The sequence below is a fragment of the Bufo bufo genome, chromosome 9, assembly GCF_905171765.1.
Source record: "Bufo bufo chromosome 9, aBufBuf1.1, whole genome shotgun sequence".
Lineage (NCBI taxonomy): Eukaryota > Metazoa > Chordata > Amphibia > Anura > Bufonidae > Bufo > Bufo bufo.
In genome coordinates, this window is record NC_053397.1 from 198,640,084 (window position 1) to 198,657,014 (window position 16,931).

The following is a 16,931-nucleotide window of genomic DNA, read 5'->3' on the forward strand; positions in this document are numbered from 1 at the left end:
GAACAGCCTGCCAGATCCGCATCCGCAAATGTGACTGTTTCCTAATCCCTCTTTCACACGAGCGTGACGGATTAGGTCCGGATGTGTTTACTGTTCAGGGTGCGTTCAGTGAAACTCGCACCATTTTGCGAGCAAGTTCAGTCAGTTTTGTCTGCAATTGCGTTCAGTTTTTTTCTGCGCGAGTGCAATGTGTTTGGATGCGTTTTTCACGCGCGTGATAAAAAAACGGAAGGTTTACAAACAACATCTCCTAGCAACCATCAGTGAAAAACGCTGAATATAGAACATGCTGAACTGATGCGTGAAAAAAAAAGATTGAAATGAATGGGTCAGGATTCAGTGCGGGTGCTATGCGTTCACGTCACGCATTGCACCCGCGTGGAATACTCGCTCGTGTGAAAGGGGCCTAAGGCTACGTTTTTCCTTTCACACTGACAACGTTTTGTTTGTGTTTTTTTTCCCCTTGTGATTTTCTTTTGGTTGCTGACCTCTCCCTCACAGTAAGGGCTCATGCACACGAGCGTATTTTCTTTCCGTGTCCGTTCCGCAATGGGTCCGTAAAAAAAAAACGGAAGTTACTCCGTGTGTATTTCGTTTCCGGATGTCCATATTTCCCTTCCACAAAAAAATAGAACATGTCCTAATATTGTCCGCATTACGGACAAGGATAGGACTGTTCTATTTGGGGACAGCTGTTCCTTTCCACAAAATACGGAATGCAAACGGACGTCATCCGTGTTTTTTGCAGATCTGTATTTTGCAGACCACAAAATACATACGGTCGTGTTCATGAGCCCTAAGGTCTCTTTCACACGAGCGGATGTTGTGCGGCTAATCTACTGCGTGAAAGAGAGCCAAGCCCCACTCCGGACAGCAGAGACACGGAGCATTGACATGATTGATAATGCTCTCTGCCTCTCTGTGATCTTTTTACTACAACATCACGGCCAGCTGTTCCGTTCAGCAAAATACAGAATGCACACGGATGTCATCCGTATTATTTTTTTGTGGATCCGTTTTTTGCGGACCGCAAAATACATACGGTCGTGTGAATGAGCCCTTAGCTAAAGTCGCCCATACTTATTAGATTAAGGCCTCATGGTCTGGTCTGAAAAAATTGCAGATCCGCAGAATCTAGATGTGATCCATGTGCATTTTCCTTGCGGACCCATTGTTTTCAATGGGTCTGTGGTCCGCATTTTGTGGACATGTTCTACCTTTTTGTGGAAAGGACACGGATGATCTGTGTGCTTTCCGCGTCCGTTAGGCAGATAGATGGAACACGTCCTATACTTGTCCGTAAAATGCTGACAAATTGAAGTCCTCGGGTCCGCAAAAAAAAAATCTGTCTGCAACACGGACCGCGCCTGTATTTTGCAGATCTGTGATTTGCGGACCTCAAAGTAGATCCGGTTGTGTGCATGAGGCCTAAGAAATCCAGTTTTGTCTATCTGTGGCCCTGTTTACATCTTGTCTGAGCCTTGGACGTATAGTCCGCAACGTAGTCCTTTGTTGGAAGGCTATGACATGCGCCACTGTGTCGCCCAAAGAAAATTAAAATAAAACGGCGAGCTGCTCTGTATATGTTTTTTAGGATGGCCAACTCTATAGGAAAGCCCCGTAGCCACTGTTTCCTCCTGTGCAGTTAAAAAGAAAAATTTGTCGCCATATGGCATTTAGTCAAGAGGGTCAAACAGGTGAATGGGGGTCTGTGAATACATTTGACGTGGGCAGAAGCTTTGCCAGGGCAAACGGACACTGGCTAACCATAAAACAGCAAGTGAATCAATTAAAAATTCTGCTTAGGGGTTCATGCACAAAACCGTTGCCTGTTGCGGATCCACAAAACACGTATTCCGGCCGTGTGCGTTCCACATTTTGCAGAATGGAATGTCCGGCCCCTAATAGAAAAGTCCTATCCTTGTCTAATATGGACAAGACTAGGACATGTTCTATTATTTTTTTTTGTGAGTGCAGCGGAACCGACATACGGTTTCGGGCATCTTTTGCGGCCCCTTTAAACTGAATGGGTCTGCGTCCAGCCTGCAAAAATTACGGACCAAAAATACGTTTGTGTGCATGAGCCCTAATACTGATCGACAGCGACCCCCACTCTCAAGCTAACCAGAGTATCCTGTCCTTGGATGTGTGATGCACCCTGATGGTCTCCACGTGGGATGGACCCCTCTTTTGTCCACCTCTGTTAGCAGCTGTTTCTCCGCCGCTCTGCCGCTGCCAGAAGTTGTGTGACCTCTCTGTAACTCGTGGCTGCGGAGCGGATGAATGGCCGCCCTGTTGCTGTGTTTGTGTAGAGAGGCCGGAGAGCGTAGGCTCGGCAGAGAGGGTCGCCCCCCCCCCCTCCGGCAGACGTGCAGCTGTTTGGATGTGCGCACAGGCACCTGATGGCTCGGGTTGATCTGATGACGGACTTAACCATATCGCTTCGTGCAGGATTATTTTCAATCTGCAGGCCTTTCTCGCAGCAGCTGCTTTTGTGATTTTAGTTCTAATTTTAGTGATTTGGGCAGATTTTACTCTTCCTAACCACCATTAAGGCAGCGCAGATTTAGACTTGAAAGTCTGAAAATGCACCAGATTCCTCGTAGTGGCTCAAGCTGGATTTGATGCGCTATTCACCCCCTCCTGGTGTTGGCTTACCTTGTGCCAGTGGGGCAGGTTTACTAATCCTGCAGATGGCGTTGGCTTAGACCGGCTGTGTAGACCTGATTTATCACAGGGGTCCGGGCTGATGATACATGTGGTGCCGGGAGGGACGCCTTTGCCTGGCCCTATGTTGTTTTGTAGTTTTGGAGCACATTGACGCATCTTAGGCGCATCTCAAGAACTAGGTGCCCCGAATCCTGCCAAATTTGGTGCAAATAACGACTGTGTCGAGGTGCACTGACATTAGTAAATGTAGCCCATGGTTTTTGCAGTTTTGGTGCATATTGTCGTCTTTTACTCCATGCCCTTTTCCTGCTCGTTCACGCACCCCTCGGAGGGAAAAGGAATAAGAGGCTAAAACCGTTGAGAAGATTTTATTGAAAGCCAGCTCATCTTAGGGACTTTGTCCCATTAAAGGGGTTCTCCGGGCTTTTTTCTATATATATTGATGACCTATCCTCAGGATACGTCATCGATATCAGATCGGCGGGGGTCCAACACCCCTGCCCAATCAGCTGTTTGGTGGGGAAAGCAGTGCTTGTACCTGCTCGCCGTTGCAAACCGCAAAGGTGAGCAGGTGTAATGACATCTCGGCCATCCCATTCACTTCAATAGGACGGCTCCTTCCTGTTTAAGTGTATAGGAGGGAGCCGTCCCATAGAAGTGAATGGGACGACTTACTTGTAATTGCCACGGTGACCAGGTAAACAAGGAAGACAAGGCAGCGCTTGAAACGGTGTGCGGCCTTCTTGTAAGCAGCTGATCGGCGGGGGTGCTGGGAGTCGCCCTCGCCTTCCCACAACAATCTGATATTGATGACCTACCCTGGGGGTAGGTCATTGTTATATAAAAAAGCCCGGGCAACCCCTTTAATGCAATTTATCCGCTATCCACAGATTAGAGGATGTCTGATTGGCAGAAGTCTTGGGAGCTGGGGCCCCTGCCAATCACGAGACTGGGGGCCCGTGCTCCCCGACACACACTCCATTCACTTCTATGGGCCTGCTGGAGATAGCCGCATACAAGCAGTCGGCTATCTCCGGCAGCCCCACAGAACTGAACGGAAAGGCGGAAACGCATGCATGACCACTGCTCCTGTCCACACTGCTCCACTCGAGTGATCGGCAGGGCTTTTTAGGGGTTGGACCCCCACCCATCAGACACTTCTCCACTATAGTGTGGATACGGGATACGTTGTCTTAATAGGACAACCCCTTTAAACCCTACATTAGGCTCTGCTCATGTAAGCAAGGCCTTGGCTACGTTCACATATGTGATGGGGAACATCGGCAGATAGCATATCCGTAAAGCCGGGGCGCCGCCGATCCACCGTCGTGCATGCAGGCACTTTATTCCCAGCAGATTGCAGGCATTTATGCTGGAAGGCCATCAGATCCCATTATAGTGAATGGGGATCAGCGGTGCCCGGCTATGCCGGATTCGGTCGCTCCAGTAGTCTGCCCTTCGCCAAACGCCTATGGGAATATACCCTTAATACATGGGCATTGGCCTGAACCTTTATTCCTTGGGATTTCTCAGTAAGTATATTATGGCATGTCCCCATCATGGGTATTTGGGTAATGTGATAGAGCTACATTGTGATGATTGTGGTCTTTGGATGTTGATGATATGAAGTGATTGATCTCATCCCCAGCAGTGCCGCGGCTCTTCACCCGACGCCGAGATCTGAAACCGCTGCGGTGACTTGAGAACACGCGGAATAATGGATGGACTCTCCAAACCTGTGAACCACGAGTCGAGGAAACCACTGACCCGCACAGGCCGTGGGGAGAACAGGGGCGTGCGAGTGGTGAACAACCAGAAGCATAAGCATAGAGGGGACAGTAAAACAAGCGCAAGAAAACAATGGGCAGCTCTACAATCATCGGCTAAAAGGGCAGAGTCGTCGGAGCTGTGTGGGGTAATCGCGGAAGACACTGAAGATCTGTAACGACAACTCAACTAATTGCACTAGTGGGACGGTAGACGTGGGGCAAGACGTGGGTCACTCAAAAGCCAAGAGGGTCTTCCTCCACTGCTAGCAGGAAGAAAACCACCGCCGAGCTATCAAGCCGGAGCAAATGTGATCCAAATCCAAAGATGCTGGGGAGTCCACTGGGAATCAGAACACTTGCCCATCCCAAAAGGCTCTTCAGAAAACGGTCCGGATAACGGTGCAGAAAATGTCGCCTCGGAGACTGTAAATGAGGGGTCACCTGGAGATCCACAGCCATCTGCTGCAGTGCGCCCACCAGGTGAGCATGCACGTGGTCACTGCAGTCTAATCCATATGGTACATTGCCTCTTACCCGTCACCTCTGGGGCGGTCAGCTCTTTGAGATGAAGCATTTAAAGAAGGGATGGCCAACCTGAGGCTCTGCAGCTGTTGAAAAACTACAACTCCCAGCATGACCAGGCTGCCTACAGCAGAGCATGGTGGGATTTGTAGTTTTACAACATCTGGAGAGCTGCAGGTTAGCCATCCATTGATTTAAAGGATGTTTCAGGCTCAGAATCTACAATTTTTTTTTTTCCAACTTTGTTTATTAAATATTTTTCATTTTTCAAGTATCAAAATATGAAGCAAAATCTTCCACAGACAACATGACTATGGTAATGTAGCCAAAATATAAGATTACATAATAAATGGATAGAGTCGATCCATGTAGATAAGGGTAGAAACAAAAAGAAAGGGGGAGACCAATATTAAGCAAGTTCATAAAGGGTTTTCTAATAATTCATACAGCATTGAATGGCCCCCATTCTATATCTTTAAAGGGGTTTTCTGAGATTTTATTTTGATGGCCTATCCTCAGGATTGGTCCTCAATATGAGATGGGCGAGGGTCTGCTTCCCAGCACCCCCGACTATCACCGGTTTCAGTTGCTCCAGAGCTGCGGTGAGCTCCACGACCTCCTCACAGCTGACCAAGCACAGCGCTGGCCATTGTATAGTGGCTGTGCTTGGAATTGCGGCTCAGGCCATGTGACCCATGAACATGACGTCATGTAGCCTAGGAAGAAGCCCAAGTGCTCACGTTTCCTCTTGGATACTGGAATTTTTCTTCTGACCTCCCTGACCAGTAAAGACGCCATACCCTTTACATAACTATGTGTTCGGCCATCCGCTATTAGATACTTGCTCAGCTCGGCCAAGCATGCGTGTGCTCTCAATGGGGAGGGGAGAGTAAGGCGCAGCCAGACACATCTGGCGGTGGCTTATCCCTCTTTGACAACAAAGGAGTGGGCATGTTGAGGTCCTACAGCCTGACCCACCCCCAACATCTGCCTTCAAGGAGAAATCAAGACCCCCACCAAAAAGGGCAGGTTTGGCCAACGTAAATCTTATAGATATGCCTGCCCTTACAGCACATTATACAATAGATACAAGACTATTGGTGACACTGTTTAAAGGGAATGTCCTCTTAGATTTGGGATTTAGGGATTTTATTCCCTATGTAATGTTTAGTTGCAGCAGCTCTGGGGGCATCCCTTCTCTATTACCTCTTTATGCTCTAATCCATCATATGATAACTTTTTACTGCTGTTTATTTTTCTGCTCTGCTTGTCTGAGTGGTTTCTCCATTGAACACAAAGCAATTTGTTTTATAATGGAAATAACCCTGTGACTGGTGCAATAACTGATATGATATTGGGAATTATCCTGTAAACAAGCTGGCGGATGGAAAAAGTGAACGGTCTCCCGAGAGATGATTGAACCTGACAAAAAGCACCGCAATATATCCCATGATTTGCTTCAAGGGCCATTGAGAGGGTACAGTAATATCGCCATCTAGTGTTCACTTTAAGATAGAAGTCTGGGGAATTAAAAGGGAACCTGTCACCTCCAAAACACATTTAAAACCGACATCATTACCTTACAATAGCCCCCAGTGTGTTCATAATCATGTGTTTCATTCCTCCATCGGTTGCTGCATACTTTATAAAAACGCTGTTTTAATCTCCATTCGCGCTATCTTCAGAGCCAGCTTGAAGTCAAGGGGGCAGCGGCCAAGCTAAGCCTGCCCCTTACTCCTTGTTACTGCGCAATCCCGTCTCCGGCTCCCGCAGTCAGCCGGCTGCTATCGTCTCACTGCGCATGCGCCAGCCATTTCCATCGTGTGCACGCCCGGTGATTCTGGTTCTCAGCGTCAGCGTGATCACTGGCTTCAGGCGCGCGCGCACGATGGAAATGGCCGGCGCAGCATGCGCAGTGAGACGATAGCAGCCGGCTGACTGCGGGAGCCGGAGACAGGATCGCGCAGTAACAAGGAGTAAGGGGCAGGCTTAGCTTGACTTGAAGCAAGGAGGCCGCTGCCCCCTTGACTCCATGCTGGCTCTGAAGATAGCGCGAATGGCGATTAAAACAGCGTTTTTATAAAGTATGCAGCAACCGATGGAGGAATGAAACACATGACTGGGGGGTAATGTAAGGTAATGATGTCGGTTTTATATGTGTTTTGGAGGTGACAGGTTCCCTTTAATAAATTAGGCTACATGCACATGAACGTTGTTTGTTTCCGCGTCCGTTCCGTTTATTTTACGGATAGAATGCGGACCTATTCATTTCAATGGGCCTGCAAAAAATGCGGACAGCGTGTGCTGTCCGCATCAGTATGTCCGCCCCCTAGCCCCGCAAAAAAAATAGAACATGTCCTTTTCTTGTCCATTTTAGGCATTGTTACAATGGAGCCGCAAAAAAAAAACGGATGGCATACGGATGTCATCCATTTTTTTTTTTGCTGATCCGCAATTTGCGGACTGCAAAAAAAATACGGTCGTGTGCATGTAGCCTTATACTGTATCTCCGGTGTAGAGGTTCACGCGGAATCGAGGCCTCTGTTCCCTAATATATGTTCACTAGGAATTGATATGGACCTTTTCTTTAGCCTAGGAGTCATAGACAGAAACAGCGCTCCATAGTGTGAGCCTCTGTATATGCAGCGGTATTTACAGCCCCTTCACAAAAATCCAAAGAAACTGATTTGAAGACCGGATCCAAACATATACCAAACGTGTATTTTTTTTTTTATTTTCCTTTTTTCGCAATATCCAGTAAAAGTGCAAATGCATTCCTATGGCTCTGATCACATTGCATTTGGTTTATGCTACAAGGGTATTCCCCAGCACAAGGGACTAGCTTCTGTGGAAGTAGGGGAAGCGGCTGCTACAGGGTCCGAACTCAGAAAGGGGCCCAGGAGGAGGACAAATGGATTTATTATCAGGGCCCAGGGAGCGGTGAGTATGGTGCTCCTAGACCCAGCACTGGTATTACTCACCGCTCCCTGGCGCTGTACAATTTCGTGGCAGTGCACAGCTTCAGGATGGGACATAGTGTAGTACGTAGTCGCAGAGGTGAGGCCTGCATTAAGGGGACATATACCTCTGATGTATAACACTGCATAGCCATAGCGTGATCTACCTTTCATTTCTATAGGTGTTACAAGAAAGCAGCGCAAGCTGGGAGTTGTAGTTATACAGCAGCTGGAGTGCTGAAGGTTGTGCATATCGCCCCGATGGAGGCCAAAAGGACACTCATTAGTCCTCCATCGGGTAGCTGTGGATGGGATCAGTGTGTACACCAGCTGTCACAGCACATGCTGACCGTGTTCACTCCAATGTGGCCAAATGTGTGAACATAGCCTTAGTTACAGCGTTTTGTGGAAATTCCGGCAAGAATACTGGAAATTGGTAACTGCATTGTGTATTCAAAATGGCTACCAAATAGTGCAATAATATCTGGATAATAAACTTACGAAATACCGATCTAGTGTAGTAGTAGTGACTGAGGGTGACGGGGGTTACCAGCTGTATGTGCTCTATAGGAAGAAACAATTGAGGAGGGAAAGAAGACGGTGGCAAATGAGAGTCCTCTGGCTGGCACACAATTAAGTGCCCACCCGATCTCAAGGGAGTCTGGAGATTTGGCAGGAGGGTATTCAGAAAGCCAGCAGCATGCCGCCCTCCCCCAGCGCCTCGGCAGAGGGATGGAGGGAGCACTGACGTAGCGACTGAGCGACCTGCAGTCTTCCTACACTTTTTTGGGCAAGTAAAGGAGGTGCAGAGCCATGAGCGGATTGGCCATAGACTCTACAGGGAAATTTCCCCAGGGGGCCTCCCAAGTCCTCCTCTCGGCCAGCGGCCGCACATGTCCTCCTAAATTTAACTGCTCTGGCCCGCACCTCACCTGCTAAGCCTCCTGCTCCATAAACAACTGGAGGAGGAGGACAGAAGATGGTAGCTTTTAATGGCCACCACAGAGGGCCAGCTTTTGGGGCAGTATATTGTGCTGCACTGTATTATTTGGTTGTGCTGGTACGGTATTTTGCACTATGGCAGGGATTGGCAATCTGCGTCTCTCCAGCTGTTGTAAAACAACAACTCCCAGTATGCACAGTCTGCCTACAGCTTGTCATGATGGGATTTGTAGTTTTACAACAGCTGGAGAGCCGCAGTTTGCCCATCCCTGCACTATGGTATTGTTGACCCCACCTACTTGTGTTGCCCGCCTTCAGTTAATTTGGACCTGCCTACAAAATTTGGCCACTTTTTTTATTTTTTTTACATTTTTTTCCAGGGCCACTTTAAGTTCTCAGTCCGCCCCTGTGTGGAGCAGTGGAGTAATCACCATAGAAAGAGACCACGATATTGTGCCATCCTGCGTCACACCATGGGCTCTTTTCTTTAGTCACTACTAGGGGGCGCTCAGAGACAGTTTTACAGCTCCCACTGAGTTTAATGGTTTCTACATAGTCACACGCACCAAACTTCTCCTAGTGGTAGTTGTGTGGTGCAGATATCGAGGCACCGTTATGACGTAGCGGATAAATTTGGTGTCATGGAGAGCATAACTAGATCATTGGTTGAATATATTCAGAGAAAACACAAAAACTGAAATGATGGTGTATGGGCAGCTATAGTTTGCAATTTCCACTCAAATCTGCCAACAACTTTGACATCTCAGTTGCTTTCAGAAAGGTGAAGTTTATTAAGTGCAGAAGTGAAAGTTGAAAGTGAAGTTGATTAATGTCAGACTTTTTTTTTGGTAAAAAACAGGAAACGGTCCTACCGCAGATCTGGCATCTTCAAAGAGGACGTCTACAGAGGAGGACTCTAGTCTTGCTGACCAAGAACTGGGCCTCAAGCAAGCAGAAGAGCGGCTGGAGAGGGATTATATCCACCGCTTGGAGAAGGTACGGGGTTTCAGTTATCCACGGTGTGTGCAGAACAGTCATGAGTGTTCATGGTAGACCGGCAGTTCTGACATTGGACAGTCTAAGGCTCCATTCAGACGTCTGCAAGTGTGGTCCGCATCCGTTCCGCAACTTTGCGGAACGGGTGCGGACCCATTCATTCTCTGTGGGGACGGAATGGATGCGGAGAGCACACTATGTGCTCTCTGCATCCGCATTTCTGGAGCGCGGCCGCGATCTTCCGGTCCGCAGCTCCGCAAGAAAACAGAGCATGTCCTATTCTTGTCCGCAATTGCGGACAAGATTGGCATTTCTATGGGGGTGCCGGCCGGGTGTATTGCGGATCCGCAATGCACTACGGACGTCTGAATGGAGCCTTAGGGAGAGAGTTCACAATCACTATTTCATTTTCCGTTCTTATGATCCATCAGAAGAACTGAAAAAACAAAACAAAAAAAAAACGACATCCTGCGTATCAGTTATGCACATTTGGCAATCTGTTTGAAGCCATTTCCATCTGAGACTCTGTTATTTTTAAATGGAAAAAAATACTGCATGCAAGACCTTTTATTCCATCTAAAAAACGGATCTCAGACTGAAATGGTTCAAACGAATGCCAAGTGTGCATAACTGATACACATGATCTGTTTTTTTTTTCACAGGATCTGTTTATTTTTTTTATTTTTTTCATTTCTTCTGACGGATCAGAAGAACAGAAAATGAAACAGTGATGTGAACTTCCCCCTGAGCATGCATCCTACGGCTGGATGGTATTAATGCACCGACGCACAGAGGTTTATGTAAGTGCCAATCCTGAGCACATACATGGAGACCAGAACAAACAAGTTCCTTGGTTTGTTCCCTCCTCTTTTACTTTGAATATGTTGATATAAAAAAAACTATGGATTATCATGAAACGTACTGCCTCTGCCTATTAATGACTGAGGGTGTATTAGAAGGGCAGATTTTCTGCCTGATGATCGATATGAACGCTCGTTAGCGATCATCTTGCAGTGTAATACTACCGCCGTCATCGGACAATCCAGATCTTTCAGCATGCTGAAAGATCAGGATTTTCCGGCGGCAGATCGCTCTGTCTAATAACAATCTGCTGCTGTCAAACGACTATACATGGGGACGAGAGAAGGCATAGCGATCACTCCTCCCCATGCTGCGGAGGAGATCGCTGTATGTAATAGCAGCGCTCTCCTCAGCAAGCGAGCAGGCGATTAGCGTTCACCTTCCCTACAGCACCACCAGTGGGGAAATTCAGCATCACGTAGTGTCCATTCATATTTTGCGCCGGTCGATGATATAGCTAGTCAATCAGCGTTCGTTCACAACATCTATATGTTGTCATTTTTATGAAGGACGGATGAGCTACAAGTAACATTTTTCACATCACTCTAAGGCCTCATGCACAAGACTGTAGTTCGGGTCCGCATCTGAGCTGCAGTTTTTGCAGCTCGGGTGCAGAACCATTCACTTCAATGGGGCCGCAAAAGATGCGGACAGCACTCCGCAAAAATATAACATGTCCTATTCTTGTCCGTTTTGCAGACAAGAATAGGCATGTCTACAATGGGCTGCCCGTTCCGTTTCGCATGAGGCCTAAAAAGATGGGATTAATGACAAACAAGCGAATTATCATTTGTCGTCCTATCACTGGACACATCTCCAGCCATAGTCCACAATTATCAAGATGCTCCTTGTAAACCAATCGCCCTCGTCAGGCTGGGGCTGGAGAAATGCTGATTCCTGAAAGGCATACAGCCACCAAACTGTAACACAATTCACTTAATATGAGTCTATTGTCATGATAATGGTGTCAGGATGTTTACCAACCCCCCACCTTCTCACACTTCTTTCAGAGATCTCCTGACTTCTCCAACTGCCAGTATCTATGCAAGCTCTGCTCCGTTCACATCGAGAACGTCCAAGGAGCTCACAAGCATATTAAGGAGAAACGGCACAAGAAGAATATCCTGGTAAAAATCGCTCACAGTTTAGCGCACGTTATTCTGTCTGTTATTTTGCCAGCCATTCATTTGCAGCTTGTTTTTTGGTGAGTGCACAATGTGTGTTGCTTGTGCTACACAACAGACCCTGGAGCAGATGGTGAGTAGATGATGAAACTGGACGGTGTGCGTCGCTGAACCCTTACTAATCCATCCCAATTGTCTGTTTTGAATGCATTTTAGGTATAGTAATACCTTGTTGTTCTCGTTAGTAGATTGTGTGTGTGTTGATGGATGGATTGCTGCTGCCCCTATTGTCCCTTCAATCAGGCAATAGCAAACAGACATCAGTACAAAATCAGTCAGTCCTAGAACTCCACCCAAGTCACTTCATGTGAAAAACTGCGCCTGCAGTTTTAGGGGGTGTTCACACAGCGAGTATACATGTTGGAAAAACCCAACGTTTATTTGAAATCCAAGGCTGCATGGCATGGATCTGCCTGCAGATTTAGCCCAATTGTATGTTGTACGGACTCCAGCTGTGGTTTTACATACGGAAACAGTGCCAAGAATGGACATTTATGTGCTTTTTTTTTTTTTTTTCGTGGCATGGATTTAAAAATGTGCCTTGTGGACTACAGCGCGGATTTCTATGTAAATGAGATGGGGTGTTTTTTGCTATGGAATTTCCATGGCACAAAGTGCCTTGTGACTATACTCTGATATACAGTACAAAAAAAATATGTATAAAATACCCACTTATTTCTTACGGTTTGGAGCTAGTAAAACCAGCACTGTCAGATACCATCTGATTTGGAAAAAAAAAACTGAATTTTACCACTCAACAGATCAAATTAAACATCCCCCTCGTTTATACTGTATAGAGGAGTCGCCCCGACACATAACCAAAGGGGAAAGCTTGTGTACGTCAATTTTTCACTTTTGATCCATGCTTCAGACTTCAGCTGGATGCTGCGTGTTTTTCCATGGCTCTATGGGATCTGTAGTTCCACAGATTTTAGAAACTGATTCACACTGCAGTCCAGTAGCGATCACTTTAAAATAAAGCGAAAATAGTGCCACATTATGTGCTTCAGCAGCACTGTAATGTCATACTCCCAGAATAAATGAATAAAATTGTATATCAGCAATTAATTGCGGCACACCAGATCTTCTGCCGAACCTTGGTCTTAAAGGGAACCTGTCACCGGGATTTTGTGTATAGAGCTGAGGACATGGTTTCTAGATGGCTGCTAGCACATCCGCAATACCCAGTCCCCATAGCTCTGTGTGCTTTTATTGTGTAAAAAAAACGATTTGATACATATGCAAATTACCCTGAGATGAGTCAGAGCTTGAAAATATGACTCTTCTCTGGTCACACAAGTAAGATATGACTCTTTTATGTTAATTTGCACATGTATCAAATCGTTTTTTTTACACAATAAAAGCACACAGAGCTATGGGGACTGGGTATTGTGGATGTGCTAGCGGCCATCTAGCAACCCATATCCTCAGCTCCATACACAAAATCCCGGTGACAGGTTCCCTTTAAGGTGCATTCGTCCAGATTAGCGGGGACGGTCTAAATGAGTCACCGATCACCCGATGAACGAGCGAAACTCTTGTTCATCGGGTGATACTGTCGTTCGTGCAGGCACCACCGATCATGGCTTCTGAGCAGCAGATCGCTGTTTAGACGATCTACTGCTCAGAAGCCATGATTCTGTATGAGGACGAGGGATCCCAATAGCGATCCCTCGTCCTCCTACAGTGAATATGATCGCTGCATGTAAATGCGTGGCCTCTTTCACTGAACGAGCAGCCGACTGTCGGGAAGGAACGCTTCCTTTCCTACAATCGGCTGCTCAGTCGGCCAGTCTAAATCCACCTTTAGACTGCAGTGTGGATTGGTTTCTAAAATCCGTGGACCTACAGATCTCATAGAGCCATGGAAAAATATGCAGCATTCAGTTGAAGCCTATATGGTTTGGAACCAAGGATCCAAAGTGAATAATTGGCGTATAGATAAGAAGTGACCATTTAAAGGGGTTGTCTGAGATAATTAAAAACCTGAGATGTCCCCCAACGGTGCAAAATGATAGGCCGTCCCCGCTGCTTGTTTACAGATGACGTAGAGGTATATGGCTTGTCACCTCTGCAGTCAATCACAGCGATAGGCGGCAGCAGTCACGTGCCGTATTCTTACATGACACCACAAGTCCGTAAACAAGCAGAAAAAAAAATGAATCCACAAAATATGAGCAGCTTCTGTATTTCTCTCACTCCTATCAATAGAAAGAGCATTTCTCATCCCCAAATACGGATTAGTATATAGGACATGCTATAAAATTTGCAGAATGGCCACACAGATTCGCACAAAATACAGATGTGTTCATGGTGCTGTAGAAATGAATGGGTCAGTGTGCTAGCCGCCAAAAATTGCTGATAGCTCACTGAAGAACAGTATGGTCGTGTGCACAGTTTGCGTAATGTCGGCGGCACATTTCCCGTTTGCACGAGGTAATGTGCTGCCGAAAAGCAATGATCTTTATGTCCACATAATAGACGCAATCAATCTTCAGTCGGTGAGTACAATAAAGGAATTCAAGAGGGGCCTGGATGTATTTCTGGAGTGTAATAATATTACAGGCTATAGCTACTAGAGAGGGGTCGTTGATCCAGGGAGTTATTCTGATTGCCTGATTGGAGTCGGGAAGGAATTTTTTATTCCCCTAAAGTGAGGAAAATTGGCTTCTACCTCACAGTTTTTTTTTTTTTTTTTGCCTTCCTCTGGATCAACTTGCAGGATGACAGGCCGAACTGGATGGACAAATGTCTTTTTTTCGACCTTATGTACTATGTTACTATAAAAGACGCAATCAATCTTCAGTCGGGCCGATCATCAGCCCATGCAAAAACGAACGCTCGTTCCCGATGATTGCCCTGTTTATAGGTGCCGCTGATCACCCGATAAACAAGTGCCTGCTTCTTCCTCTGGCGATCACATCTTTCGTTCGGCACCTAAAGTTTGTCAGCAGCACGTTGCCCCGTGTAAACTGCTGAGAAACAGCGAAGCTGAATGGTCATGAATGATCACAGTAGCGATCTTTCTTCCCCATGCAGAGGGGATGATTACTGCATGCGAATGCAGATGAATGAGCAGGAAATGATCGGGACCAAACGGTATGTTCGCAGTCATTGCCCTGTGCAGTAACCCTTACATTCTTCATTTTTAAGCCATTTTTTTCAGAATCCTTATTCTTAGTTACGTCCATTTGAAAATTTTGTGGATTATATTAGAGAAATCATGCGCCGCTGTCACTCACTAATGTAACTTCATTTGTAGGAGAAGCAGGAGGAGAATGAATTGCGCTCTCTTCCCCCTCCTTCAGCAGCACAGATTACAGCTCTGGGTGTGACTCTGGTAAATGCAGCAAAGGAACATGGGATCTCTCAGGAGGACTTCCTGTCTAGGCAGGAAATCGTTAACGAGATGGAGAAAGTTATCCAAATTAAATTGCCTGGTATGTATTGTGAAAACGCAGTGACTGGTTGAAGCAGGCACCGTTCACCCTAATACCCTTATGTTCTCTGTCCTGAAGTACAGATCGATACGCCCTGAATCTTGCATAAGTGATCTTTTTATTAAATACGCAATATTTGAAGTGCAGTGTAACTGATACAATAGTAATCTAATAAATGGAGAAAATTCCTGCCCGATCTGACATACGTGGGGCGCGATGACACGCCACCTCATGCTGGATGGAACATGATACTTGCTGGGCGTTGAAAGGTCACAGCGGCAATAATCTCATCCAGCATGTGGTTGCTAATCTCCTGATGTCAGATCAGGTGGGAGTGTACGAGTATGCCTGCATAGCCCCTCGTAAAGGTATTATCTTCAGAGGTGTTGATCGTGTATATAACTAGGATATGCCATTAATGTCTGATCATTGGGGTCCGAATGCTGTAACCCCCATAGATTGCCAGTACGAAGTGTCAGCTGTTGGCTTTGCTTGGCTCTCACTGGAGGCAGCGTTGACCTCTGGAGAAAAATTGAGGGGCGCGAACAGGAGACAAATAGGAACAAATATCTAGCACAAAATGGGTGGTTTTTTTTTAAACCAGAATATAACAGCAGTATTTAACGCTTGTATTGGACTGTCAGAAATGACGCAAAGGCCGCGTGGTGGGTTACAGCGTTTAGACCCTCATTTATCTACCTACCCTTTAATAGGTTTCAGGTATCTGTCATTGTAAATGTTATCTGTATTAAGGCAGAGGTTATCTGTGAAGTGATAATGATGACCTATCCTTAGGATAGGTCATCATTATCAAATTGGCGGGGGTCCGAGTCACGGCAACCCCTCAGGCCGATTCCCAGCAGCTTTCCAAGCGCAGCGCCGTACATATTAAAGTGGCTGTGCTTGGTACTGCTGAGCTGCAACTATGCCATGTGACCAATTTACGGTGACGTCACATGGCCTAGGAAGAGGCTGTGGCGCTCATTGAGCTCCCAACCTCTTCTAACAGCTGGGGCGGGGGGTGTTAGACCCCCACCGATCTGATATTGATGACCTATCCTGGGGATAGGGCATAAATTATATTTTTACCGAATAACCCCTTTAAGGCGCTCTACATAAGCCAATATAGTACCCCCCAAGTTCTCCCAGGAGATTAGCCTGGAAGTGTCTGGCAGCTGCTTTCTCCTCTCTCCCCATTGATAACACACGTGTGCTCGAGCAAACCGAACATGTATGTGTATGGAGGAGTCAGGGGAGATAGCAGTTGGCCAAGCGATCGTTTGGTTGACGGCTATTGCTTGTATATGGCCATCTGTTTTCTGGAAGACAATCAGCAGAATACAAGCTGCCATTTATGTCCGCTTATATTCTATTATTCTATAGTAGCAGACGCTACTCCTGATATGCCGCAGGGAAGCTGTACTACTTTGTCTACTCCGTTTGTGAGATCTGTTCAGGGCTCTCACAAGCGCTCCAAAACGGATCAGTTTGCATTCTAATGCATTCTGAATGGAAAAGGATCCGCTCAGAATGCATCAGTTCAGTCTCCATTCTGCTTTGGAGACGGACACCAAAACTGAGCCAAACGTT

The 16,931-nt window shown here is 46.5% G+C and overlaps 1 protein-coding gene across 1 annotated transcript in view; it reads left to right on the plus strand.

The window, feature by feature from the left end:
- Nucleotides 1-4,387: 4,387 nt before the first annotated feature.
- TUT4 (terminal uridylyl transferase 4) overlaps nucleotides 4,388-16,931 on the plus strand; it is a 55,330-nt gene continuing 42,786 nt past the window's right edge. The window contains exons 1-5 of the mRNA XM_040408809.1: nucleotides 4,388-4,585; nucleotides 4,640-4,919; nucleotides 9,720-9,856; nucleotides 11,728-11,844; nucleotides 15,164-15,341. Coding sequence (XP_040264743.1) covers nucleotides 4,388-4,585; nucleotides 4,640-4,919; nucleotides 9,720-9,856; nucleotides 11,728-11,844; nucleotides 15,164-15,341 — 910 coding nt within the window. The remainder of the gene's footprint in view (nucleotides 4,586-4,639; nucleotides 4,920-9,719; nucleotides 9,857-11,727; nucleotides 11,845-15,163; nucleotides 15,342-16,931) is intronic.